The sequence below is a fragment of the Adiantum capillus-veneris genome, chromosome 9, assembly GCF_014529385.1.
Source record: "Adiantum capillus-veneris isolate H3 chromosome 9, ASM1452938v2, whole genome shotgun sequence".
Taxonomy (NCBI): Eukaryota; Viridiplantae; Streptophyta; class Polypodiopsida; order Polypodiales; family Pteridaceae; genus Adiantum; species Adiantum capillus-veneris.
In genome coordinates this window covers 127,172,187-127,197,890 of record NC_140939.1, presented here as the reverse complement: position 1 = coordinate 127,197,890, position 25,704 = coordinate 127,172,187, and the positions used below count along the sequence as shown (strand labels likewise).

The 25,704-nt window shown below is 44.2% G+C and overlaps 1 protein-coding gene across 7 annotated transcripts in view; it reads left to right on the top strand.

Moving 5' to 3' along the window:
• LOC147451156 (exocyst complex component EXO84B-like) overlaps nt 1-24,185 on the top strand; it is a 57,343-nt gene extending 33,158 nt beyond the window's left edge. For 5 of the 7 annotated variants that reach the window (XM_086520124.1, XM_086520129.1, XM_086520131.1 and 2 more), the window contains 5 exons: nt 1,717-2,707; nt 22,653-23,120; nt 23,216-23,404; nt 23,541-23,677; nt 23,776-24,185. In XM_086520124.1, the coding sequence (XP_086376250.1) occupies nt 1,717-2,707; nt 22,653-23,120; nt 23,216-23,404; nt 23,541-23,677; nt 23,776-23,854 (1,864 nt within the window). In that variant the 3' untranslated portion in view covers nt 23,855-24,185. Of the gene's footprint in view, nt 1-1,706; nt 2,708-22,652; nt 23,121-23,215; nt 23,405-23,540; nt 23,678-23,775 lie in introns of all 7 variants that reach the window. The other 2 variants (XM_086520130.1, XM_086520125.1) reach the window with 1 other exon arrangement.
• Nucleotides 24,186-25,704: the final 1,519 nt, after the last annotated feature.

Below are 25,704 nucleotides of genomic sequence, written 5' to 3'. Positions count from 1 at the left end.
AATCCTACACACAGAAGAGGTGTGCTCTAGCCTCTCGGGTTCCTTCTCGCAAATCAGCCCCGTCTACGACATTTATGGGCTGAAAACAGAGAAAAACAGAAACTTGTCGCGATGGAAAGGCTCTCCTTAGGCACTTCTTCGCGATGGAACTCACCTACTGGGTCTTGGCAACATCGGTACACTCGGGGCAGCCATGGGTATCACCGGTGACGTCTTTTTTGCAGCTGAAATTCTGCAGCAGCCTCCTCTGTCCATTAGCGCTGACATTTCTTCCTGCTGAGAGTGCGAGAGGGTTCGCTTTTATAGTTCTTGGCAGCCGGCAGGAATAGGGGGCATCTTCCAGCAAAAATAGAACAGGCTGGGGGCGCCTCAGATAGAGAGAGGAGAGATCGCTTTGGCTTCTGCCAAAAAGAGAAGGAGAGTGGGGGCACTGGATTTCTCGCTTTTTTAAGCCAGGTGGTTGCCCATTATAAAGTGGACTAATGGCCTCTTTTAAAAATGGTCCGAACCTGTTAAAAACTCGAATAAAACCTTATAAGCTGAAAATAATGCTTACACAATCACAACCCAGACGTCCTTGGATGCAACCACATGCACAGATGCAATGCAGACAGAGACCACTTGACGGAAAAGCAGATGCTTTTCTGAAAAGCAACCTGCTTTCTCAGAAAGCATCTGTTTTTTCCTCAAAGTTTCCTCTGAACCCATCTTCATTTAAGTGCTTGCTCATCCTTGTGCACAATTCTAACACAGTTCGGAATTTCCTCCCGACTATGGAATATTCCCTTTTCGATGCCCCCGTCACCCACCTTGTGACGCATAGGAATACCCCTCACCTAGTTCTTATCTACTGAACTTACGGTACAATCTCCTTCGTGATGCTCTATGTCACCCATCCTATGACGCATCAAAGATGTCCGTTCCTGGATGGTCGAATACTTCTTCCCAATGCTCCTTGTCACCCATCCGATGTGACGCATCAGAAGTACCCGTTCTTGGTGGCCTTACAAATATTCCCGTTCACAGTGCTCCTGTCATTACTTTGAATGACGCACTAGAAATATCTGTACTTGGATGTCTCCAGTGAGAAAAACCCTCTCACTAAATCCAATAATAGAATTATTTTTCCAAGCCAATTTAGCAACAGAAGGCCACATCGCGGCTCAGTACAACGTCCTTCTTCACCAGATCATAGAAGTGATATCCCTTGGAAAGACTATTGTAGCCAACAAAGTGTCACAAACAGGAGCGCATAACAATATAAAATGGCGGCGCCAAACCAGGCTGAGGCGGAGGTTGGATAGGCGGCGATGAACAAGGCTGAGGTGGGGAAAGACATACAGTGCACTTGACCCACAAACACCAGCGGCAGGGCTATGGTGTAACCAGTAGTAGGTACCGGGTGCTGTTACAGGCTTACTGTTAGCGATAGCGACAGATGGCAGTGAAGCATTAGGATAGCCAGGTGCGTGTATCCCCCCCCCCCCCCCCCCCCCCCCCCCCCCTCCGGCCCCGCTGCCCCCGGCCGGCCCCTCTCTCATGTAGACTGTAGTTAGAGATTCTGCCATGAGAGAACAGCCATAAGATTCTAGTTGCTGGAGCAGTTACAAAAAATTCTATAATTTTGCAAATTCCAATTTTAGTTGAGGTTTGAGTCTCATCAAATTTTTTATTTTTTTTCCATTCTGATGCCCTTCTATTTGAAGTGTTATGCAGTACCTCTCTAGAGCTATCAGAGTTAGAAGGTGAAATAATAAACATGCGGACTCTTGTTTCTGAGCAAGCTTCACTTATTCATGGGTTGGTAGATGCAGTTCAGCTAGAGTTTATATCTGACAAAGTGGATGTGGCTTCTGAACGGGATCCTGTTGTTGAAGAAAACCAGGCATCATTACAGGATATTGAGATGATCTTAGATAATCTTGATGTCTTTATAGCTGAAAGATCCGTCAATGAGGCGGTAGCTACTTTGTATGAGGGAGAGGAAATGATAATGCAGATAAGTGAAGATGACCAGGCAGGGGATACTTTGATCAAGCAGTTGCAGACGACGCTTTCTGAAAGAAGGGAGAGACTTACGAACCAGCTTGTGGAAGTGGTGCAACACGCTTCTACTTCTCGACGTGAACTCTGCTCTGCTATTTCAAGTCTTTGTAGGCTGGGTGAGGGCCATCACGCTCATTCACTGCTCCTAAAGGTGCATAAGCAAAAGCTTCTCTCTAATGTTCAGGGTTTGCGTGCATCATCCACTTGGTATGGCGGAGCATACACCTTCACCCTCTCACAGTTCGTGTTTTCTGCTCTATCTCAAGCTGCGAAAGATTCTCAGTTTCTGTTTGGAGAGCAAGCATCATGTGTTTCAGAACTGTTGCTTTGGGTCTCCGACGAAGTGGCAGACTTTGCATCTTTGGTTGAGCGGCATGTTTTGCTACCAGCTTCCACCACGGGATGCCTGCATGCGGCAGTGGAGTGTGTTCAGACTGCTTTGGGTTATTGCTCACTCCTAGAAGATGAAGGATTGATGTTATGCCCTACCTTATTGAAGCTATTTCGACCGATTCTTGAGAAGACTCTTCAAGCATATGTGCAGCATATTAAGGATTCTGTTGTGGCTCTTGCACTGGTAGATGACTGGGTGGTCTCTTTTCCATCTGGGGCTCACTTAAAGCTCTCAACTAGTGCTCAGAAGTTTCAAAAATTGATGCTGGTGAGTTCATGGTTACAAATATGATGGATTCTTATGAAACTGTTTTGTTCATGGGGAAGGAGGCGGAGGGGTGGGGGACAGTGGGTGAAAGTGAGTCAAGGTAAGGAATGAAGTAGGAAAGGAATTCTGATTGCAGGGAATATCACAAAATGCTGCTTATAGAAATCACACAACCTTTGAGCTTGTAGCACCTTTATATTATGCACAGAAGTTATGCAAAAAAAGTTTTTTCACTATTACTGTATTCATCTTCAACAACCGATGTTACAAAATCTGGGGAAAGGACAAGCCCACCCTAACCTATAAGCATAAACATAAGGCTTCTGGAATTCACCATGAGGTAACTTTGCTCAATCAGAAGGTAGGTATAATCTTACCCAATATAACTTGCTATGAACCCTTACCTTTGTCTATCTCCAACTGTAAGAGCTCTTATATGTAGCCGATCCTTTTATGTGCCACCACTTCCCTTCTTACAAGATGATAGGGTGCCAGCAAACAGAGCCATGCTCGATTGTTTAACAAAACATCCTCACAAGAGACTACTCTATGCTGTCAAAGATGCCCTAGATCCGGTCTTACTGGCCTCTTGGGGCATTAATCGTGTCAAGCCATAGGTCCCACTTGGTCTCAGCTGGAAAGGTTGGGCGCCCTTTGAAGATGAAAAAGCTGCAAGCTCTCCAAGCAAACCAGAGGGTGAGGCTTCTGATCAACTCCTACCTTATATCCCACTTTTGATTCCGAATCTGCACAGAAAATCCCGGAATAGGGGTTAAGGTTGGCTGCGCTGCTCTTTATGGGAATTGCCATATCCCAGGGCAGCGCCAGAGGTTACCATGCCAATGCTCCCCATGTGAAGTTCATGTTGGGTTTAAGTGCTACCCTGAGGCATAGGGTCCTGAACCATAACTGCTATGCTTGCGGGTAGTGTCAGAGGCGGTGGTGCTGAACAACCTCAAGGTTGTTCATGTTTGGCGTACAGGACTTGTACGTTTTGTTGAGGACTCATTTGATAGTTTTCAGGTCAATGTCGGGGCCTCTGTTGACTTGTCAAAGTGACAATTTTTGAACATTCTGGGCTGCTTTCCTACCCTTTTTTCCATTGGGCTCTCTAACCTTTTTAGGCCTTTACCATGTAAGCTCTTTTCCCTCATGTTTGTTCTTTAATGAGTAGATTCTAGGCTAAAAAAAATGTTGTCTATTTTTTCATTGTACGTAACATTGACCATGCTTTACAATTTGTTTAGTTTGATTGGTACCTCACGTCTTTGTACGTGAACTATCATATGGGACAGTAAGTGTCAACTGTGGCACCGAGATTGCCAAAAATTGAGAGTTATCACTTAAGCCTAAATCAAATGTCAATCATTGTTCCAAAATGAGCTACCAACCTCGAAGCAACATGATCTGTTGTTGATGGGGGCTATCCCTAGAGGCGGGTTCAAAATGTAGAGAGAGTTGGTAGGTAGCCCCCCATGCTACTTTTGTACATTACAACACCATGGATGATGGTATGCTGTCAAATTGTGCCACTACAGCTTAGATGCGTTGGAGTGAGAGACCTATATTCTTCTTCTATGGAAACCCTTGAAGACAGTCATCTAGGTGTCCATTAATCAAGCCAAGCAATGTGTATGTCCTATGATGTGCGCGCTAATCTTGCCACTTTTCTAGGGAACTTTCCAAATATCTAGCTTCTTCCTCTTTCTATATATGAGGCTCAATGTCATTATTTTATGCATCTAACCTAATTAATTATTAAGCTCTATCCTTTATCATGAAAGGCACTCTAGTATTTGAAAATTCTATCATAACCAAGGTCTACAAAAACATCAGACTATTGTGGCAGCTTGTGACATGCTTGCACGTTGTTGGGCATGTGTATTTCAACATGGGGAACTTTGAGAACACAGTGGCATACCTGGAGCACTTTACATCTATTCTTAAAAGATTGAAGCCCAATATTAGCGAATGGCGAAAAGGATGTCGACACTCTAGTGCATGCACGAGTGGGGCAAGCAAAAATGTATCTAGGTAGGTTATTGTGAAGCACTTCCTCATTTTCAAAAATCAACCAAATTAGCTGAAAAGATACTAGAGCCAATGTTATTGGGTAAATGTGAAACCCAAGGTTAGCTAGAGTAAACCAAAAACTCTAGGGTTTGGGAGTAAGCAAAAAACTGTGAATCTGGTGGCTACCTCTACCTAAAGCGTAGTGTAAGGGAAGGTGCTCTAATAGCACAAGCTCATGGGACCCTAAAACCCTTCATTGTGGAGTAAACCTAAAACCCACGATTGATTTGTGAACCAAAAACTCATGGTTTAGAGTAAACCAAACACTCTTTATGAAAGATCTGTCGAAAGGAGGATAGTCAAACGAAGATGACGAAGAAAGTCCCAAGTTTGGCTTAGGGGGACTGGTGTTAGGCTGAAAAAGAATGGTTAGCCCTAGATAAGGCCATCCTGACTCTATTGGTCTACTAGATCTGCCTTGTCCTATCACTCATGGTTATATAAATAGCCACATCTCCACTCACATCACGAGTCTAGTCGTCTCTCTCCAGAGTTCTTGTATCTCATTATAGTCTCTTGGTTTCTGCCTAAGTTTCATCTAGTGTATCTACCTAACATTTTGACATGGTATCAGAGCTCATGGTTTTGCATCTAGGCGTATTTAGTGATCAACATGTCAGGTGAAGCGGAAGAAGATCTAGGTTTTACACTTCCACAAATCTTTACTTCTTTCCTTGCGCTAATGATTTCTTAAATAGAGATGTGTAGAGGTGGGGGAAGAGAGAGAGAGAGAGAGAGAGAGAGAGAGAGAGAGAGAGAGAGAGAGAGAGAGAGAGAGAGAGAGAGAGAAGAGGAGAATGACACATGATGGGGTCCCAACCAACCCTGTCAAGGGCACCCTCACCGTTGCCGATGTGGTATTTTCTTTTGATTGCATAGATGGAATGTACACACATGCAATACCTCTATTGCAGACTGTACTGACTCGAATGGGGAATGCTGCCGCAGTAACTCTTCAAGATATGAAGCACCTCTGGGGCTGATTTGATGCACCTTTGGATCCTTCTCGATGTGGGATTGTTGATGGCCAATGAGGGGCAGATTTGCGCTTTCGATGTGAATGAAGGGCTGAAAACGAGGATCTCGATGATGTCACAAAGTGATGATGTGGCATGACCACCTGGACAAATTCCAGTGGAAACTGATAGACTAAAAGTTATAAGTTGCTCCAACTTATGGGGCCCCTCCAATGGGGCCCAGGGGACACAAGACACTTAAAAATAATGCCAAAAGCCCAAAAGGCGTAAAAAATGCTGACGTGGCAGGTTGTCCGTACAATCGTGTGATTTTCGCTGACTACTGAGGTGGCAGCGTACAGATTTCTGGGAATAGTGCTGGCTGCTAGGAGTGCTAGCTTTTGAGCCAAGATGCTTTTAGAACTTGAAGCTTTTCATGTATTGCTTTTGAAAGGCCATGGAGCCTATATAGTTGTAATTGGGGACACTCCCTCTCTCAGATTTGCTTGGGAGCATTGAGCAGAGAGGACCCTCGGACTTTGTACTTTGCTCAAGCATTAATATAAAAATAATTACTGAAAGGGGCGCCAGACTTTGGGGCCAATACCTCTTGTGGGCACGGAACTACGCCGGGCCATGTCGCGTCTCTCTTTAATTGTGATAAGTTTCTGTTAAGTGGTTTTGAGCATTTTCTCGTGTGTCGTGCAAGATCATGACTTGGGGTGTCCAAGTCTGTTATAGTGGTATTAGAGCTCAATCGATTTTCCTTCTACGGAGAATCCGCTCCCTTCTATGGTGACACACATGGATTCGGTCGATGAATCCCGCAAGGAGCAAACTGTTACACCTGACCAATCAGGTTCATGAGACAACGCTGAAGATTCAAATGGACGACGACCACCTTCTCTTGATTCAGAAGGAGAGTACGGGCCACCTCGGCCCACAGAGTATGAACGAATAGAGATGCAGCGTCAACAACAGGTTGATGCCTGTGCTCGACATATGCTCCAGTACTCTAAAGATCCCTAGTATGTGAACTTTATGACCAAGCACCCGATTGACGAAGTTCATTCTCGGTGGCGTACAACCATTGACTCACCTTTGAAGCCCACTCTGAAGAAAACACCTGCTTTGCGGGTGTACACTGAAGATGAACTTGACAACGTAGTCGAAAGACGAGTCAACCGACTCTTGAAGACCAAGAAGCATTCAAAGAGACGCAACCAAGCAACAGACTGCCCTGGCTACTTGGGTCACAAGTCTACTTTTGCAAATGCACGAAAGACAAAGAAGCGCGTACGCTTTGAGGGTGTTCCGAGTTCGTCCTCATCCTCTTTTGATAGTTTCGAGATCTCTTCCTCCTCTGATTCTAGTGATGAGGACAAAAAGGGCAAGAAATGAAGAAAGACCCAAAGATACAGAAAGAACAAGAAGAAGGTTAAGAAGAGCAGATCCCACCGAAGACCTCGAAAATCTTCAGACAGTTCTGAGGAGGACTCATCCTCTTCCGAGAGTTTGGACTCCGATGAGCAGATGTTTTACTCTAAGAGGAAGCACTTTTATAGAGCCAATCAATACGAATTTTTGGAGGGCAAGAGCAAGAAAACCAAAGATTTCAAGGAGGGTGGACAAGCACTAAAGTTTGATACTTTTCCAGGTTTCCAAGATACCCACAAGGCCCTCGATTTTATTCAACAATTTGACAAGCTTATTCAGGAGGGCGCTATTCAGAGCACTCCAAGGTCACGAGGGAAGCATCCTATCTGAAGGGAAATGCGCAGACTTGGTGGTCCACTCTTTTGTTACGAAAGGAAGCATCGACGAAGTGGCTGCAGTTCAAGCAGCTTTTACGAATGTGATGTGGTTATTGCTTGGAATCATTTTCGGATGACTAAGGAAGATACTTTGGATACGTATTGCCAGAGATTTTGGGATACTTTTCTAACCGGCCTCTTCTTTCAAAAAGGTCATCTTTAAGGAACAGATCGAGCAATTTTGCTGTGGCCTACCCAAAGAGATACGAGATTATTGTTTATTGCAAAAGTTCCGAGTCCATTCAACGACTGATGGGACATGCGACGTACGGATTTGCAATGCATGCGGGTACTCTTACGTATCCAACTGATCAACTCCTGACAACAAGGACCGGACAAAAGTCCAATAACGGTATCAGAAGACGAGGAATGTTTCAGAAAAAGAAAGACACATGTCCCTGATTGACAGACGAACAACTATTTGAACATCTAGAAACGGAGAAGTGTTTTGAATGTGGAGAACATGGACATGTGTCAGCACGGTGTCCGCACAAGGCACCTAGAGGACAACCAAAAGTCAAGCTAGAGAGCTCTAGAGCAGTCGAAGAACGCGGAAGAGAAGGAAAGATGAAAGCAGGACTGGTATGAGACTATGTGGGGACTGACCCGGATCAGATGGACGAAAGCACTGAACTTTGGAGAGCATGGGGTAAAGTGCGAGACCAAGAATCCCAAATCTTCTTTGATGGAGGAGCCAAGGCCAACTTTATTTCACCAGAGTTGGCGGCTCGACTTGGAATTACGATCGAGGAAATTGGGCCACAGACTAAGGATGTTCTAGCGGCACCCAGACAGGATGTTGCTATTACACCTGTCATTGGCAAATGCATTGTCAGAGGTATTTAGGGCATGAGGACTTTTACATCATGCCTTTGAGATCACACGATTGATTTGATTCCCTGTAGTACACCACCGAACTGGCCACCTTACCGAGTTAGCCAAGCCGAGCCCAAAATGAAGAAATAATGAACCAGGTAAAAGAACTTCTTGAAAAAGATCTCATCCAACCTAGTACTTCACCATTTTGTTCGCCGGTGTTGCTGGTACTAAAGAAAGATGGATCTTGGAGAACGTGCATTGACTATAGAGCCCTCAATAAAATCACCGTCAAGAACAAATTCCCTATTCCAAGGATCGATGATATTCTCGACGGATTTCGGGGGTCCACTTGTTTCAATAGAATTGATGTGAAGAGTGGATATCATCATATTTGAATTGCTCCTGGAGACGTCTACAAGACAGCTCTTAGGACGACTTTGGTTTGTATGAATTTTTAATGAATATTTGGTTTGTACGAATATTTAATGTTGCCATTTAGCCTTGTGAATGCTCCAGTGACATTCAACGTTATGATGGATAGAATTTCTAGAGAGTACCGATCGTTTGTGGGCAGGTTTTTTTAAGACATCATCGTCTTCTCCAAGAGTGAGGCAAAGCAGCGACACCATCGGTTATAGGTTTTCTAGGCACTGCGGAAACATAAATTGGTCGTAAATGCGAAAAAGAGCGAGTTCTTCTTGCCAGAGATACACTTTTAGGGACACATCGTCTCAACGGAAGGTGTAAAGATGGACCCGGCCAAGGTTGATGATTGGCCCGATTTAAAGAATGTTCATGAAGTTCGAAGGTTTCTGGGATTGTGCTCATAATATCGGCGGTACATTGCAGAGATAGCTTCTCCCTTGCATGTGTTGACTCAGAAAGGGGTTCCTTTTACTTGGGGACCGACAAAGATTGCAACCTTTTAGACTCTCAAGGAAAAATTGAGAACGGGACCAGTTGTGGCCTTACGAGACTTGCAAGCCATTTGAAGTTTACTGTGATGCTTGTGGTCGGAGTCTGAGAGAAGTCTTGATGCAAGAAGGCCATGTCATTGCTTACAAGAGCATGATGTTTTCACATCCTAAACTGGTTGCACAGATTTATGAGAAAGAGCTGTTGGTAGTTATCCATGCTATTACTCAGCGGCGACATTTCCTACTCGGAGCTGACGTCACTGTCTTCACAGACCATCAGAGTTTACGCTACTTCTTGTCCTAGAAGCAACTTTCGGAAGAGCAAATGAGGTAGGCGAACATTTTGTCACAGTTTCATTTCTAGATAGTCCATGGTCAAGGACAAAAGAATTGAGTGGCAGATACGTTGTCTCGTAAGTCCTTGGTTCTGGGGCTATTTCCGCAATATCATCGAAGCTTCGAGGATATGGTAGATCAGTACGCCACAGATCCTGATTTTGCTGACATTTTTCATTGGATACAGAGTGGGGAGACAGTTGCAGGCTATTCCATACGGGACGGCTGTTTGATGCGAAAAACGATGTTGTGTGTTACCCAACCTTTGAGGGAAAAGGTTTTGACAGAGTGCCATTGTCCACCTTTTTGGGGCCATCGCCGCATAGATACCACCTTGACGGGTGTTGAGTGTTACTTCTACTGGTTGAGGCTCAAAAAGGATGTGGACGAGTTTGTTCGCAGTTGCTTAGTATGTCAAAAGGTCAAGTTTGACAGGCATAAGGCACCGGGACTTCTATAGCTTTTACCTATACCCTCCCGTCCCTAGGAAAGCATTGCCATGGATTCTATTTTTTATCTTCCTAAGACTCAAAGTGGGCATGATGGCATTTGGGCAGTCATTGACAGATCCAGTAAGGAGGCCCACTTCATTCCGGTAAAGAAGACAATTAAGCCTAATCATTTGGCGAGACGCAGTTCTCGTCTTCATTCCACCCATAGACTCACGGGAAATCTGAGATAGTCAATTCAGTGGTTTTGGATTTATTGAAGTCTTACATTTCAGATCAGAAGACTCAATTGTAAAAGTACTTGCCCTTGGTGGAGTTTGCCTACAACAAGTTACAACACAGTTCATTCATCGACGGGGAAGGCGCCATTTGAAGTAATTGAGGGTACTAAGAAGGTTCCTCCATTTCTAAGCACCAAAGATAAGTATTTTGAAGCGGATCAATATACGAGAGACTTTGGGACACTGCTTTTGCCAAGGTTCGCGAAGCTCTTGAGAAGTCTTAAGCACGACATAAGAAGGTAGCCGATAAACATCGACGCGACTTGCAACTGAAGGAAGATGATTGGGTGCTCTTATGGTTTGAGAAGGTACGCCTGAGGAAACGAAAGGGAAAGGATCGGCTTTTTCCAAAGCTAAGTATGTGATATTATGGCCCATTCCAGATTCAAGAGAAGATAAATGATGGGTCTTTTAGAGTGAAGTTGCTTGATACTTGGAAGATTCGCAATGCTTTTCATGTGAGTCTTTTGAAACCTTTCATGGGTGAGGTGCCAGTCTCGACAGGGAGCCTGAGGAGCAACCTGAAGTAGAAAAGAGCGAGGAGATTCTCGTTCTAGAACTATCCGGCAGTTCTTAGCCATATACTCCTCAAATACTGAAACTTTACCTAGAGGCTTTTGGTCTAGCTTCGACTATTCCGAGAGATCCCGCAGATTAGCAGGGTTGAATCTTGTGCAGACTTTCAAGAGGACGTGGCAACTGCTAACTTTAGTTGTTGGTTTCTTTCCGATGATTTCTATTTAGCTTTTTGGACGCTCTTTTTGAAGCTGCAAATGGCCGGACATTGTATGGCCAGTGTGAAACGCCCGACGACCGAGAGTTTCACCTGTAGACGGGAAGCCCTTGTCGCCACGAGTTGGTTGGGCGGACCGGCACTGGAATCCGAGCTGTAAAAGGGTGTCTAGGCTTAGTTCAAAGTCATTTAGGCTCCTCGCTACACTTATAAGTCGGTGGGTACCAGGAAATTAACTCAAAAGAGGCAAACTGAACACATGGCGGCTCCAGAGCAAGTTTCCCAGTCCAGCAAGAAGAGGGGGCGCCCAAAATGAGAGAGGAGGCTGATTTTACTCATTGTGAGCTCTACAGTGTGTGTGTGAGAGTAGTTGGTGCAAGTGATGAAGCTTTAATGGAAAGCTTGCCTTCTTCCTTGCACTATGTAGCGCGATGATTCGGCTCTCGCGCACCTCTCTCCCCTTTTGAATACAAACTTGTGATGTACTGCTTGAGGGTCTCTTCATTTGTATGTTCAGTTATGTGGGTTCATGCGCGTATGCCGAGGCAAGAGCCTGGATTAGCTAATTGCTAATCCCCCGTAGGTACAAGTGAATTCGGAGAGGTTTCTCGCGAGAAATCTTGTTCGATTCAGAGGACAAGTAGCTCAACAGGTGTGGGAGTATGAGAGCTCACTACGTATGCGTTCGGCTCGCGCAACAGATCCCAAAACAGGAAATCACAGCCTGCTGTGTGAATTTGCAGGTTTAGGGTTCGGCCCTAATCGGTTCCTTATACCCCCAGGAGGTCCGGAGAAGCAAGGGGATCGCTGTACATGTGATCTGGTGCATTTTCGGGGCAGAAAACAGAGAATTCAGCGTGCTGCAGATTCTTGCCAGGTTTGGGAAAGTGCCCGTATGCTAGGAAAGCCACTCATTGTGTGGGGATTTTGTATGTGGAGTTTCCTTAGTACAATTATGCTGCCCAAATCAGGCCAGAACAGGTCTTTTCCAGCCCGGATTATGTGGGATAGCTCGTAGGAATTCGCAGGTTTTATTCCCTTTTTGATAAGAATAAAGAAATACCAAAAGAGGCGCGAGTCTTTGGGGCCAACGGGTTGTCGGCGATCGCTTGGAGCGCTCTAGCTTCTAATCTGTGCGTGTTCGAAGTGTTAATTCCAGTTACAGGTTTTATTTGCAAAAGTTTCTCTATGTCCTAAAGTCTAAAGTAAAGTTTCGGGTGAAAGTCAAAGTCTACCGCCCTACTGGCTGGTTTCGTGGTTCCGTCGCCGGGAGAGAATTACTTTTTCCTCAAGAAGTGAGCCTCGGTTGGTTTTTGGTGAAGACAGAGTTACAGGAACGCGGGATTACACTATGGCCGACAAGGGGAAAGGTATTATGGAAGAGGGTTCCTCTTCGCAGAACAAGCAGACAATACCAACGGTGTTTGAGGTTGGAGAGAGTTCTAGGCCACCCTTGTCTAAATCTTTTGTTGATGTGAATGCTCCACCAGTGCAGGGCTTTATGACTGGGTAACTTGAAGATGATGCATTCAGGACTCAATTGGTTGCCGCTGTGAATGTTTTCACTCAATTGGTGCAGAACCCAAGGTTTATGGAGTTTTTACAAGCACCACCAGTGCCACAGTAGACAAGGCAACTCACATAGCCCGTTGAGGCACAAGCCCAAGTCCTTCATGCGTCCCAACAGGATAGGGAGCACTCACACGTTGTGGAGTCAGGGGCTCCAAGACAGGTTCCTTTTGTCCATGAACAGGTGGTTAGGACACCGATTCCACAGGTTATGCTAGTTCAGCCCGCCACCTTTTAGAGTCCACATGTTGCATTAAATGGACAGGGAACCAGTTTCCAGGCAATGCATCAGGTTTTCGACCACCCACGGTACATCCTGGGTTTTTTGGGGGTGGATCTGTGTTCCAAAGTATGACTGGTTATGCGCCTGGAAACGGAAACCAACAATATATGCCAGGAATAGTCTTTGGGGGTATGCAAGGCATGATGCCAAACCCCATGTATGGTAGTATTGGCATGCAGTAAAGGTTTCAATGCAATCAGGGCTAGTTTGGGGTGTCACATGGCAATTTTGGCATGGCTGGTTTTTCTCGACAGCAACAAGATATAACACCAACGACTCAAAATGTCAATGGCCAAGTGGCGCCGACAGGAATAGTCTTTGGGGGTATGCAAGGCATGATGCCGAACCCCATGTATGGTAGTATTGGCATGCAGCAAAGGTTTCAATGCAATCAGGGCTAGTTTGGGGTGCCACATGGCAATTTTGACATGGCTGGTTTTTCTGGACAGCAGCCAGATATGACACCAGCGACTCAAAATGTCAATGGCCAAGGGGCGCCGATGATCCCTATTACAATGCCCATGTTGCAGACACTTCCCTACAACAATTTGGGAGTATTGGAAAAGCCAAAGCCATACAAAGAAGGTGGTGCAACGGTAAAGTTTGATATCTTCAGTGGTTTTGAGGACAAGACGAAGGCTCTTACCTTCCTCCAGTAGTTTGATACAGCTTATTGAAGGGGGAATTTTATAGAGGCTTCCAAGGTCAGGAAAGGTGCCACCTTTTTGAAAAGAAATGCGCTTTCATGGTGGACGACATTGTTGATGCAAGGACAGGCACCCGCCACTTGGGTATACTTTAAGAAAATGTTTGGATCTGCAGGGTTATCAAGCGAATTTGAAGCCGATGTCATGACGGATTGGCACCAACTTACTGCCACTACTTGCAAGAGCTTAGAGGAGTACAATCGGAAGTTCTGTAAACCGTTGCTCTAAGTAACTTCCTACAGGTTCGTGCCATTGACAGAGCAGATAGAAAAATAGTGTTGCGGGCTGCCTAAAGGGCTCAGAAACTATTGCACAAGAACAGAGTGGCCACCCTTACCTAGTTTAGGGAGGTTGCTAACACTGGGAACGACTTGCTGAAAGGAGAAGACAGTGAATTCCAGGGCAACGTGAAAGGGGGCCAGCTCAAGAAAAATTCAGCGAAGAAGCCTTTTGCAAAAGCGACTCTTGAAGCGTCACAGGGGTCAGAAAAGGTCAACAAGGACAAGGACTCAGTCGAGACTTTTGGAGCGCAAGCAAAGAAACAGAAAAGGAAGCCTTTTGTGCGTAAGTCGCTCCAGGAAAAGAAGGTCTTGATGGTTGAGAATAAATGCTTTATATGCGAGCAGCCTGGTCACTTTGCTACAGAGTGTCCACAAAGGAAAAGACCAGCTGATTCAGATGATAAAGAGGACAAGAAAGGGAAGAAGCCCAAGCCCAAGTATAGATGCCAGTGAGTTATGCAGACGTGAGGTAAAGTCAGAGACCAGATGGCACTTATCTTTTTTGATCCAGGTGCCAAAGCAAACTTTATCTCACCAGAGTTAGCTAGGAAGTTGAGCATCAGAGCTGAAGAAATGGGCTACACAGCAGAGGCAGGGTTGGCATGTCCTGGCCACTCAGAGTGTGTAACTCCCATTATTGGAAAGCTACGTCTGCATATTTAGTCATATGTGGATACAGAAGAGTTTTATATCATGCCATTGGAAGGGTGCGATGCGCTGTTGGGAATCCCTTGGATGTTCCGAATACACGGCGTGCTGGATGTCTTCGACAAAAAGATCACCCTTCAGCATGGGGGCAAAACTCATGTTTTGGAGAGTCTGTCCCTATTGTATCTGCTTTAGCTATCACTTCTGTAATTTAAAATCATCTTTCTGCGTACTTGATTTTTGCACGTGATGTTTCAGATAATTGTCAGTCAAATTTATTTGTGTTAGATAATGAAAGGTCTGCATTTTTGTGAGAGTTTAATGAGTGTTTTTCTGATTCATTAACGTCACAATTGCCGCCAGAGAGGCTTTAGGACCATGCGATAGATTTGGTACCAGGGTGTAGCTCACGAAACAAACCTTCCTACAGGGTTAGTGCGGCTCAACAAAAGGAGATTATGGACCAGGTTGAGGAGCTTTTAGAGAAGGGGATGATTCAGCCCAATTTTTCACCTTTTTGCTCCCCTGTGCTCCTACTGTAGAAGAAGGATGGCTCTTGGCGCATGTGTATTGACTACCGTGCGTTGAATAAGAATACCATCAAGAATAGGTTTCCTATTCCAAAGATTGATGATATTCTTGACCGTTTAGAGGGTGCTGCAATTTTCAGCAGGATAGACCTTAAGAGCGGTTACCATCAAATTCGTGTAAGGCCAGAGGATGTGCACAAGACTGCGTTTACGACGACATTTGATCTCTATGAGTTTTTAGTGATGCCATTTGGTCTTACAAATGCTCTTGCTACATTCAATAGGATGATGGACCGGATTTTCCGCTTGCATCAAAAGTTCGTTGGCACATTCTTTGATGACATGATAGTCTATTTGAAGAATGAAGAGGAGCATAGGCGTCATTTGACCATTGTGTTCGAAGAGCTGTGCAGCCATAGGCTACTTGTCAATCCTAAGAAAAGTGAATTCTTCTTGGAAAAGATCCACTTTCTTGGCCACATAGTGTCAAAGGACGGTCTTCGAATGGATCCTGCAAGGTTGAAGCTATTACGACATGGCCAGACTTGAAGACTGTGCATGATGTCTGAAGCTTCTTGGGATTGTCCTCATACTATAGAAGGTTTATCAAGAATTTTGCAGAGATAGCTTCACCTCTTCACACTTTGCAAAAGAAAGAGGTCACTTTTAGATGGACCCAAAAAGAGATTTTAGTTTTGAATCTCTTAAAGAAAAAGTTGACTTCACATCCTGTGATTGTTTTACCAGAGCTAAGGAAGTCATTTGTGGTCCAGTGTGACGTGTGTGGCAATAGCATTGGAGCAGTGCTAATGCAAGATGGATGGGTAGTAGCTTATGAAAGCAGAATTTTGCTAGGGCCAGAGAAGACTATGCAAATCTATGAGAAAGAGCTTTTGGCCGTGATTCATGCGCTTTCTAGTTGGGAGCACTACCTCTTAGGTGCTGATTTTGTTGTCCAGACAGACCATCAGACCTTGCGATAATTCTTGACACAGTCAAAGTTATCCGAAAAGCATATGCGATGGACAACATTCTTTCTATGTTCCCCAGATTATGCATGTGGAAGGCAACAAGAATGTTGTGGCTGATGCGTTATCAAGAAAGCCACAAATTTGAGCCGTGTCATGGCCGAAATTAACTATCTGCATCTCAATAACAATTCACTGTCTAATACAATTCTTTTTGCACTGAGAAATTGTAAGCATCCAATGTGAGTAAGAAGCCGGATTCGTAAAGGGATTGCCTTTAAACATAGACGTCGTGGTTAAAAAACCGTCTCACGGGCTTGGATCTGCTAAAATGTTACGTGTCAGATAATAAGGGCAAGTGGGAACAATATTTGCCTATGCTTGAGTATGCGTACAACAATATGGTGCATTCGTCCACATGCAAGGCACCTTTTGAGATTGTTGAAGGGGGCAAAAAGGTTCCTCCCATTTTGCATACAAAGGACAAGATCTTTGATGCAGATCGATATGTTGAGAACATGGATGAAATGTATAAGAAGATTAAAGTTGCCTTGGAGAAGACTTAGGCAAAGCAGAAAAGGCTTGCTGATCGTCACTGACGTGAACTGTTGTTTCACCTAGTGGTTGGGCTCTATTGAGGTTTGAAAAGGCAAGGTTAAAGAAGATGAAGGGCAAGGAAAGGTCGTTTCCTAAGCTCAGTATGCGTTACGATGGGCCTTTTCAAGTGCTTGATAAGATCAGTGATGTTGCTTATAGGCTGAAATTGCCCGACACTTGGAAGATTCATAATGTGTTTCACGTGAGTCTTCTAACCCTTTGTGGGTGATGTGCCAGAAGATATGCCACAAGAGAATCAGCCAGAAGTTAATGAACTCGATGAGATCTTGGTGCCTGAGCAGATTTTGGCACATAAAGAAAGAAAAGTTAAGGGAAAAGTTGCACGACGCTATTTGGTGAAGTTCAAGAACTATCCACCTATGGATGCAAAATGGATGGAACCACAGCATAACAACACCAGAGGCACCAGAGGCATACTGCTTGATCGGGCGATAGAGTTGGGGCGGTCCCATCGCCCACGGATGAGAGGGCCCTCTTGATATCGACGCAGATTGTGACAGACGATCCATACCATACTGGCGCAACATAAGAGTCGTCCTGGATACTGATGTATATGTCAGATTCACCAAATGTATTGTAGCTTTACTTGAGGCCTTTGGGTTACAACCCATGTATCCCCAACCCAACGTGTGCAAAGGAGAGGTAATGATAGAGATAGCACATCAAGTGTACATATGGATTTAGTGTAATAGAAGTGTGCATCGCTCTTCAAGTGTTAAAGGTATAATGCTCACTTCTATAATAGATGGAAATGACAAAAGTATGAAGGTCTCATTAAGTCATTTTTATCTATGTGTTATGACCTTTCTTGCGGGTACATGCGACGATTCGTGGCAACTGCTAACTTTAGTTGTTGGTTTCTTTCTGATGATTTCTATTTAATTTTTGGGACGCTTTTTTTGAAGTTGCAAATGGTCAGACATTGTATGGCCAATGTGAAATGGCCGACGGTCGAGACTTTCATCCGCAGACGGGAAGGCCTTGTCGCCACGAGTTGGTTGGGCGGACTGGCATTGGAATCCGAGCAGTAAAAGGGTGTCTAGGCCCAATTCAAAGTCATTTAGGCCCCTCGCTACACTTAATAAGTCGGTGGGTGCTAGGAAATTAACTCAAAAGAGGCAAACTGGACACATGACGGCTCCAGAGCAAGTGTCCCAGTCCACCAAGAAGAGGGGGCGCCCAAAATGAGAGAGGAGGCTGATTTTACTCATTGTGAGCTCTATAGTGTGTGTGTGAGTAGTTGGTGCAAGTGATGAAGCTTTAATTGAAAGCTTGCCTTCTCCCTTGCACTATGTATCGTGATGATTCCACTCTCACACACCTCCCCCCTTCTGAATACAGACTTGTGATGTACCGTTCGAGGGTCTCTTCATATGTATGTATAGTTATGTGGGTTCATGCGCGTATGCCGAGGCAAGAGTCTCTTGTCCAGGTACTGGATTAGCTAATTGCTAATTCCCCCCCCCAAGTACAAGTGAATTCGGAGAGAGTTTCTCGTGAGAAATCATGTCCAATTCAGAGGGCAAGTAGCCCAACAGGTGTGGGAGTACAAGGGCTTGCTACGGATGCGTTCGGCTCGCGAAACGGAACCTAAAACAAGAAATTACAGCCTGCTGTGTAAATTTGCAGGTTTAGGGTTTCGGCCCTAATCGGTTCCTTTTACCCGCAAGAGGTCCGGGGAAGCGAGGAGATCACCGTACATGTGATCTGGTGCATTTTCGGGGCAGAAAACAGACCATTCAGCGTGCTGCAGAATCTTGCAAGGTTTGGGAAAGGGCTCGTATGCGCCGGGAAAGTCACTCATTGCGTGGGGATTTTGTTTGTGAGTTCCTAGTACAGTTATGTTACCGAAATCGAGCCAGAACTCGTCTTTTTCAGCCTGGATTATGCGGGACAGCTCGTAGGAATTCGTAGGTTTTATTCCCTTTTTGATAAGATTAAAGAAATATTAAAAGGGGTGCCAGTTTTTGGGGCCAATGGGTTGTCGGCAATTGCTTGGAGCGCTCTAGCTTCCCAGCCGTGTGTGTTCGAAGTGTTAATTCTAGATACAGGTTTTATTTGCAAAGTTTCTCTTTGTCCTAAAGTCTAAAGTAAAGTTTTGGGTGAAAGCCAAAGTCTACCGCCCTACGGGCCGGTTTCAAGAAGAGACTGCACAAGAGGGGAGTTACTCCGCTCCTTTGTCAGAGGTTACCCAGATGGAATAAAGTCATTGATTTTTCTTTGGATTTCAGTGATTCTGATGGGCTGATAGTCTTTTGCTGTATGACTTTATGAAAGTACTTCGAAATGGGAATTTCCGAAATGATTTTGATTTACGTGTGCTCTCTTATGTGAGTAGTGTTTGAGTGCATGTTTGAAAGACGAAATGATTGCAACATTTCGGTCTTGTGATTCTAGATGAGATGGACATGATAGCAATAAGAATTAGTCAATCGTGACATCAGTGAGATCTGGGATAGATCTAGTTGTGATTGCTTCAAAGGTTGCCGATAGATTATGATCTGATATCTCGATCGACTTTATGTTATTTGATTTGAATGTTCAGTGACTGTCGTCTTTGTGCAAGTGCTGGATATGTGTTTGTCTAGTGTGTCAGTGCTTAGAGTCAGTGTCTACTGAATTGGTTTTCTGGCGTATGTTTGATTTTGCAGGCATAATCTAGGATGATTACAATTCTTTTAAGAGGGTGGTATGTCACAAAGTGATGACGTGGCATGAGCACCCCGACAAATCCCAGTGGAAAATGACAGACTAAATGTTATAAGTTGTTCCAACTTATGGGGTCCCTTCCGATGGGGCCCAGGGAACACAAGGCACTTGAAAATAATGCTAGAAGCCTAGAAAGCGTAAAAGATGCCAACGCGGTAGGCTGTCCGTACAATCTCGCGATTTTCACTGACTGTTGACGTGCTAGCGTACGCATTTCCGTGAATAGCGTTGGCTGCTGGGAGGGCTAGCTTTTGGGCCAGGATGCTTTTAGAACTATAAAGTTGCTCTTCATGTATTGCTTTTGGAAGGCCATGGAGCCTATAAAGTTGTAATTGGAGACACTCCCTCTCTCAGATTTACCTGGGAGCATTGAGCAGAGAGGACCCTCGGACTTTGTACTTTGCTCAAGCATTAATATAAAAATAATTACCGAAAGGGGCGCCAGACTTTGGGGCCAATATCTCTGGTTGGCACGGAACTACGCCGGCCCGTGTCGCGTCTCTCTTAAATTATCATAAGTTTCTGTTAAGTGGTTTTGAGTATTTTCTTGTGTGTCGTGTCAGATTCCCGACTTGGAGTGTGCAAGTCTGTTACAGATCATTCCGATGATGGGTAGCAATGGGAGCACTCGATGCGGTGAGAGAATGACCGAGGAGAGGCTCAATGGGCTTCCGAAGTATTGGACTGTATTTGGATGGCTGGCATTAGCAGGTCTCGTGCATCTCCGGCGAGGAAATGGGCTGAAAACTGAACATGCTGGTTGATCTGCTGGGAATTGCTAGCGCTAGGGTTGATCTGGAGCAAAAAACGGTAGGTTGTCGATCTGGAGCAAAAAACACTAGGCTGCTGGTTGCAAAAACGCCAGGCTGATTTGCTCGTTGCAAAACCTAGGGTTGATTAGGGCGCTACTGCAACTGGATGAGATCGCTTCCCCCTTTATAGGTGATTTGCTGGTTATGAACTTCTTAAGGCTTAGGTAGGGAAAAACCTCTCTCAAATTCTTATAAAATAGATCATTAAAATAATTTGTTAATAAGTTTGACTAGGGCTAAGTTTTGGGTGAAACTGTCGCACATCTGCCACTTGGGAATCCGATTGATGCGGGAATGGCTCGTTGGATTCCTTTAACCTAAAACTACGTGCACGTCATGCCAGATGCCCACTGTAGTGTAATAACATGCGTCAAAACGCTTGTACAATCCATTTATGCAAGAGGGTTCCAAAACTGGAAAACCTAATCTAATGGACTCGTTCGGACATGCAGGTCTTACCTATTTGTATATATTATTAGAGATTGGATGTCTAATCTCAAATAGTGTATACAAATAGGTCAAATTATCATACGCTAAGAAATGTGATTAGCATGGCATTTCCTGCATTACTCTAACATGATAGTCTTACCTATTTGTATACACTATTAGAGATTAGATGTCTAATCTCAAATCATCAATCACCTTTGCTAGTGGTAGCTTCTATGGCTTTGAATTAGCTACTGGGCATCTTGTGTGCGACGTCAGACCGTCTATACACTGCTGAGAACTAAACTTGGCATAAATCAACATCACTACTTGGCGTTACTACCCTCGGCCAACACAATTCATCTTATCAAGCATGTGCAATTTCAGCCAGTTAGGAGAATTGTCAGCTACTTGCTCAAATTGACAAGCTTTTTTAGTACATGTCAACGAGGCATACACGCTTATTTTGGGCATGTACTAAGTAGCTGCTGTATCCACTATTCTCAGTGCACATGCCAAGTATCGAAAGTGTGTATCTCATTCTGCTTGATGCTCACTCGGCGACACTTGGGATTACGTAGTGGATACACACACCCACATTCTTATTGATCTTCGCAGTCATTCAAGCATTTAAGGTCCCCACAGTAAGCAGCAAAGTTTTTCTTAATTGGTTTGGCAGATAGCGCTTTGTTGAGGTTATGGAGTCTTATACATGCCTTTCTCAGTCGGGAAACTCCAGGCTTTCGGTAGCCCCCAGCCCGTACAGTCCACGCAGCTCACCTCGCAAGCAATCACACATGGCCAGTTTCGGCCAGCTTGGCGATTCCAGAGGGGCATCCAGAGCTATTGATGTCGTTCATCAATCTTGTCAGACTCAACGTTGCCATCGGTAGGCGACATTCTTACTCCAGCTGGCTGTTTAATAACAAAACACCACTGTCCGATTTTTAGGATGTCTTATTATTGACCTAAGTGGTGGCTCACACCGATTAAAGTTGACAATAAGCATGTCAAGCGGGTTAATCTTCATCAGCTCTTGCCTATCAACCATAACTTGCAAACAATGATGCAATGCTTAATGGGTATATGCTTTACTTATGGTAGCAATCTCACCGGCACAAAGATGGTTTATCCATTCACCCACACGGCCTTAATCTCAACTTTAATTATGAGCATTAAGCTCTCAAGCTCAATGAAACAAATGGGAGTATATATGCCGGGATATTGTGATGCAGCCTGCTCGTAAGGACGACTAACACTTCACATCTAATGGCAAAGCATCAGTCAACTCTATAGTTCAGAACTACAGTTGACAAAAGCCTTTAACTATTTTATTGCAATGTCTATCCAGGTTTTCTTACACACCAAAGTTTATGCACTTGGTTTGTATGTCAAAATTGGTACTTGTGCTCTTGGAGACTTATCAAGCCACCTTCAAAGCCTCATCACCCTAGAAGACTTGGCCAATGGGGGAGAATTGAGACCAGCGGGAAGTTTGGTCAAAGCTTGAACCCTCCAAGAAAATTTGTAGGGCTTTCTAGAGCTTTTAGAAAATTTAACATTTTTTTCAAAAACATTTTCTTTTCTTGTTTCTTATGCATTTTACGAGAAACCTTAAAGTTTTTTTCCCCTTCTAAAAAACCTTTATATATGCACTTTATTGTATCCCAAGGGTTTAGACATCATCTGCGTCTCTTGATACGTGGTAAGACATGCCCTTTTCTGCATGGTTTTCATCCAATAAACTTATTTATAATGACATTGGATTTCGCAGAGGGAAAGTTTCTTGTTGATGTCTCTTTGTATGCAACCCTCCATCAAAGTCCATTGGGAACCTGTTAAAGTTATGCATCTCATGTGAACCTCAACAATTTTGATTATCCACAATGAAGCGTATTGAAGGGGATTGAATAACGTGTATGCTTTAGGAGATAAGAAATGGGAAAAAAAGTTTTTTCCTATTATCATTTTTGCATGGTATCCCTTTCTTCAACACAGATTTTTTTTTTTTCACAGGAGTTCTTTGAGGATGCAGTTCCTTTGGCAAATATGCAACTTGGAGGCCTGCTGCTTGATAATTGTGGCTATCTTCTTGACTGCTATGTAGATATTTTAGTGAAAGCCATACCTAAGCCTCGATTTGACACCTCGTCGGACGCTAAAGATGTAATCCTTGCCAAAACGGAGCGGCAGCAACTAGGGCTTTGGGCAAATGCATCTGCCTTTGCAGAGGATATATTACCTCGTGAAGAGGCTCGAAAGCGAGCCCAAAGCACCGCCTCATCGTCACGAGGCTCAGAAACAAGGGAATGGAAACGCCGGCTGCAGCGATCTGTTGAAAGATTAAGGGATCTTTACTGTCAAAATCAAGTGTTGGATCTTTTCTTTAATGAAGAGGGTTTGTCCAACTTCAATGCAGATGCTTACTTGCTTTTGGAAGATGATACTGACATTTCACAGGCCATGCCCTCCCCTCTCTGTCAGGTTTGAACATGAGACCAAAGCTTTGATTGGGCATGCTTCTTGGGTCTAGAGAGAGCTGAATGAATCATGCCTTTAAGAATTTGCTTCTCTTGCAGGAGTTGTTCTTCAAATTGAACAAGCTGAACCAAGTTTCAGGTGATGTCTTGCCAGGTAGAGAGAGGACTACTGTCTCCCTCCTGAGTAAGCTTCTTGAGACATTTGTGTTCTTTATTCTGGAAGACCATGGGTTTTGGGAAGGTATTGAGGCGGGTGCAAGACCGCTGGGCCAAGCTGGTTTGCAAAAAGTATGTCGTTTATCCTTTACTCTTGCTTGTTGTAATCAATGTGAAGTCCGGATCCACTTGTGCATATATAGCATCATATGCATGATCGAGTGAAGAGATTGGCTTATGCTCACTGAAATTTGGTCTTTTGACACAGTTTATGCTGGATATGCATTTTGTAATCCAAATAGCTACTCAAGGGCACTATTCGACTCGCAGAATTGGAACGGTAGTGCTGGAAATTATCAACCGAGCTATTGAGGCCTTCGATGCCGAGGGGCTCGACCCATACAGGTGATAATAATGTCTTGCTACTTGAATGTTTTCAAGGGATGAAGCATTCTGTCCTCAAGCATCTCGTTTCATAAGTCACGCCTTCAATTTATGTGCAGCATTTTGCCAGAAGATGAGTGGTTCCTACAACTGGCTGCCAGCTGCATGGAAAAGTTATCGTTTCAGAACTCTGCATGATGATCACTGGTCGTTGGCACATATTGAGCCTATCTTTCGGCCACAGGCCACACTTTTGAGATGTCGAGCATGATCACGTGGTGGGACCTATCAGTGAAACCCTTCGCTGACTGATAAGGGCTTCATTTTGTTCTCACCTTCTTGCTGGCCACTAAGTTTGCAGGAGGGGGGCAGGGAGGGGGGTGGAGATTGAAAGGCTGATTCTTTAGTTTTTTCACTCTCTTCTTTAGATTTTAGATTCTTATTGTTTTGTTATTATTTACCTCAGAAGGGTCAATCTTTTGAATGTGAATGATTGGGCTCAATATGAGATAATTAGTCCCTTTTTCAAGATCTCTGCCTTAGTATTGTGCAATTGCTAATCATTGGTCTACATCTATGCTATAATCGTTCCACTTCTAATGATTATTCTTTATGAATGCCTTGGAAGAATTTGGCCTTTTGTGATGTGTGTGTATGTCTTATTTATTAGTGGTTGAATTTGGCCTTTTGTGATGTGTGTGTATGCCTTGGAAGAATTTGGCCTTTTGTGATGTGTGTGTATGTTCACCGCTTGTGTGTTTTGATTGCTTGTATGTGTTTTGATCGGCCAGGGACTGTCATGACACTCATTATCTTTGCTTAGAGTTTTGAAAGCAAATCTCTGTATGAGCTAAGAATTGAAATGAGGTGAAAAGTCACAATGGCCTACATAAGAGGATGAGAACGAGTGTGTTACCCCCTATTTATAGAAACGAGTGAGACTTTTCTGCCCTAGAGAGAGAATTGCTTCAAACTATAACTTGCAATAAGATACAAAATTTCAGATCGCAAACTAGGTGAGAATCTATGGTGGCCTCCAAAGGCAGAGCATTCAGCGCAAGTGGTGTGCTAGTTGAGAGAGAGAGAGAGAGGGTGGGGGGAGGGGGTACCTAAAAGACAGGGGGAAATGAAACTCAAGGAACAGATTAGAGGGAGAGGGGTCTTCAGGTTTGCAAAAATAGGGAGGGAGAAGAGGAAAAGGTCAAGTATCAAGTAGTCTTACACCGAATAAGAGGGAGAGAAAGAGTACGAGAGAGGGGATCCTCCACTATTGTAGAGAGAGAGAGAGAGAGAGAGAGAGAGAGAGAGAGAGAGAGAGAGATTTTGAATTATCGTCTTGGAAGGTCAGATATGACCTATGGGACCAAATGACAAAACATTACAATGCTTGCTTTAGATACATACCTATTGAGGACTGAGGGTCTATCAAAAGGGTAATGAAAATGAAAAGGAGGATGAGGGATGAAACTAAAGGGGGCTCCAACGGAGGGGGGGTCGGTTTGGGAGTTCGAAACTCTTGGATGATGGCTTTACCACCTCGGTGGGTTGTCCATTTGTCTTGTTTGCAAGGTTCATGCATCTTCTTGAGTTCACTTGCTTTAACCTTGAGTTGATTCGAGGTCAATTCTTCGGCGATCCAAAGCTTTGTTTCCTATAAGAGGTAAGATTGGCGTAGTAGCATCCGTCGCTCTTCTTTGTCCTTGAAAGTAAGGATGCAATGCTTGGGTGGTAGATTTCTGTGTGTCGTTGATCAGGATATGGTTTTTGGCTGGATAGTTATTGGTTGGAGAATGTCATTAAGTTTGGTGATTGCATCTTCAAGAGTATCTTCGTCTGTGCACCATGGTGAATGGCTATTAGATTTTTGTAGCCAATTTTCTTGTAATGCTGCTTCACTGACAATCTTTTTATGTGTTTCTTCATGAGCTTCTTTATGGGCTGCTTTGATTTCTATCTCATGTGCTTTCGCAGGTAGGGCTTGGCTCTTGATGTCCTTCATTTCCTCAAGCTTGCACAAACGCTCCTTGAGATGAGCATTCTCCTCAATG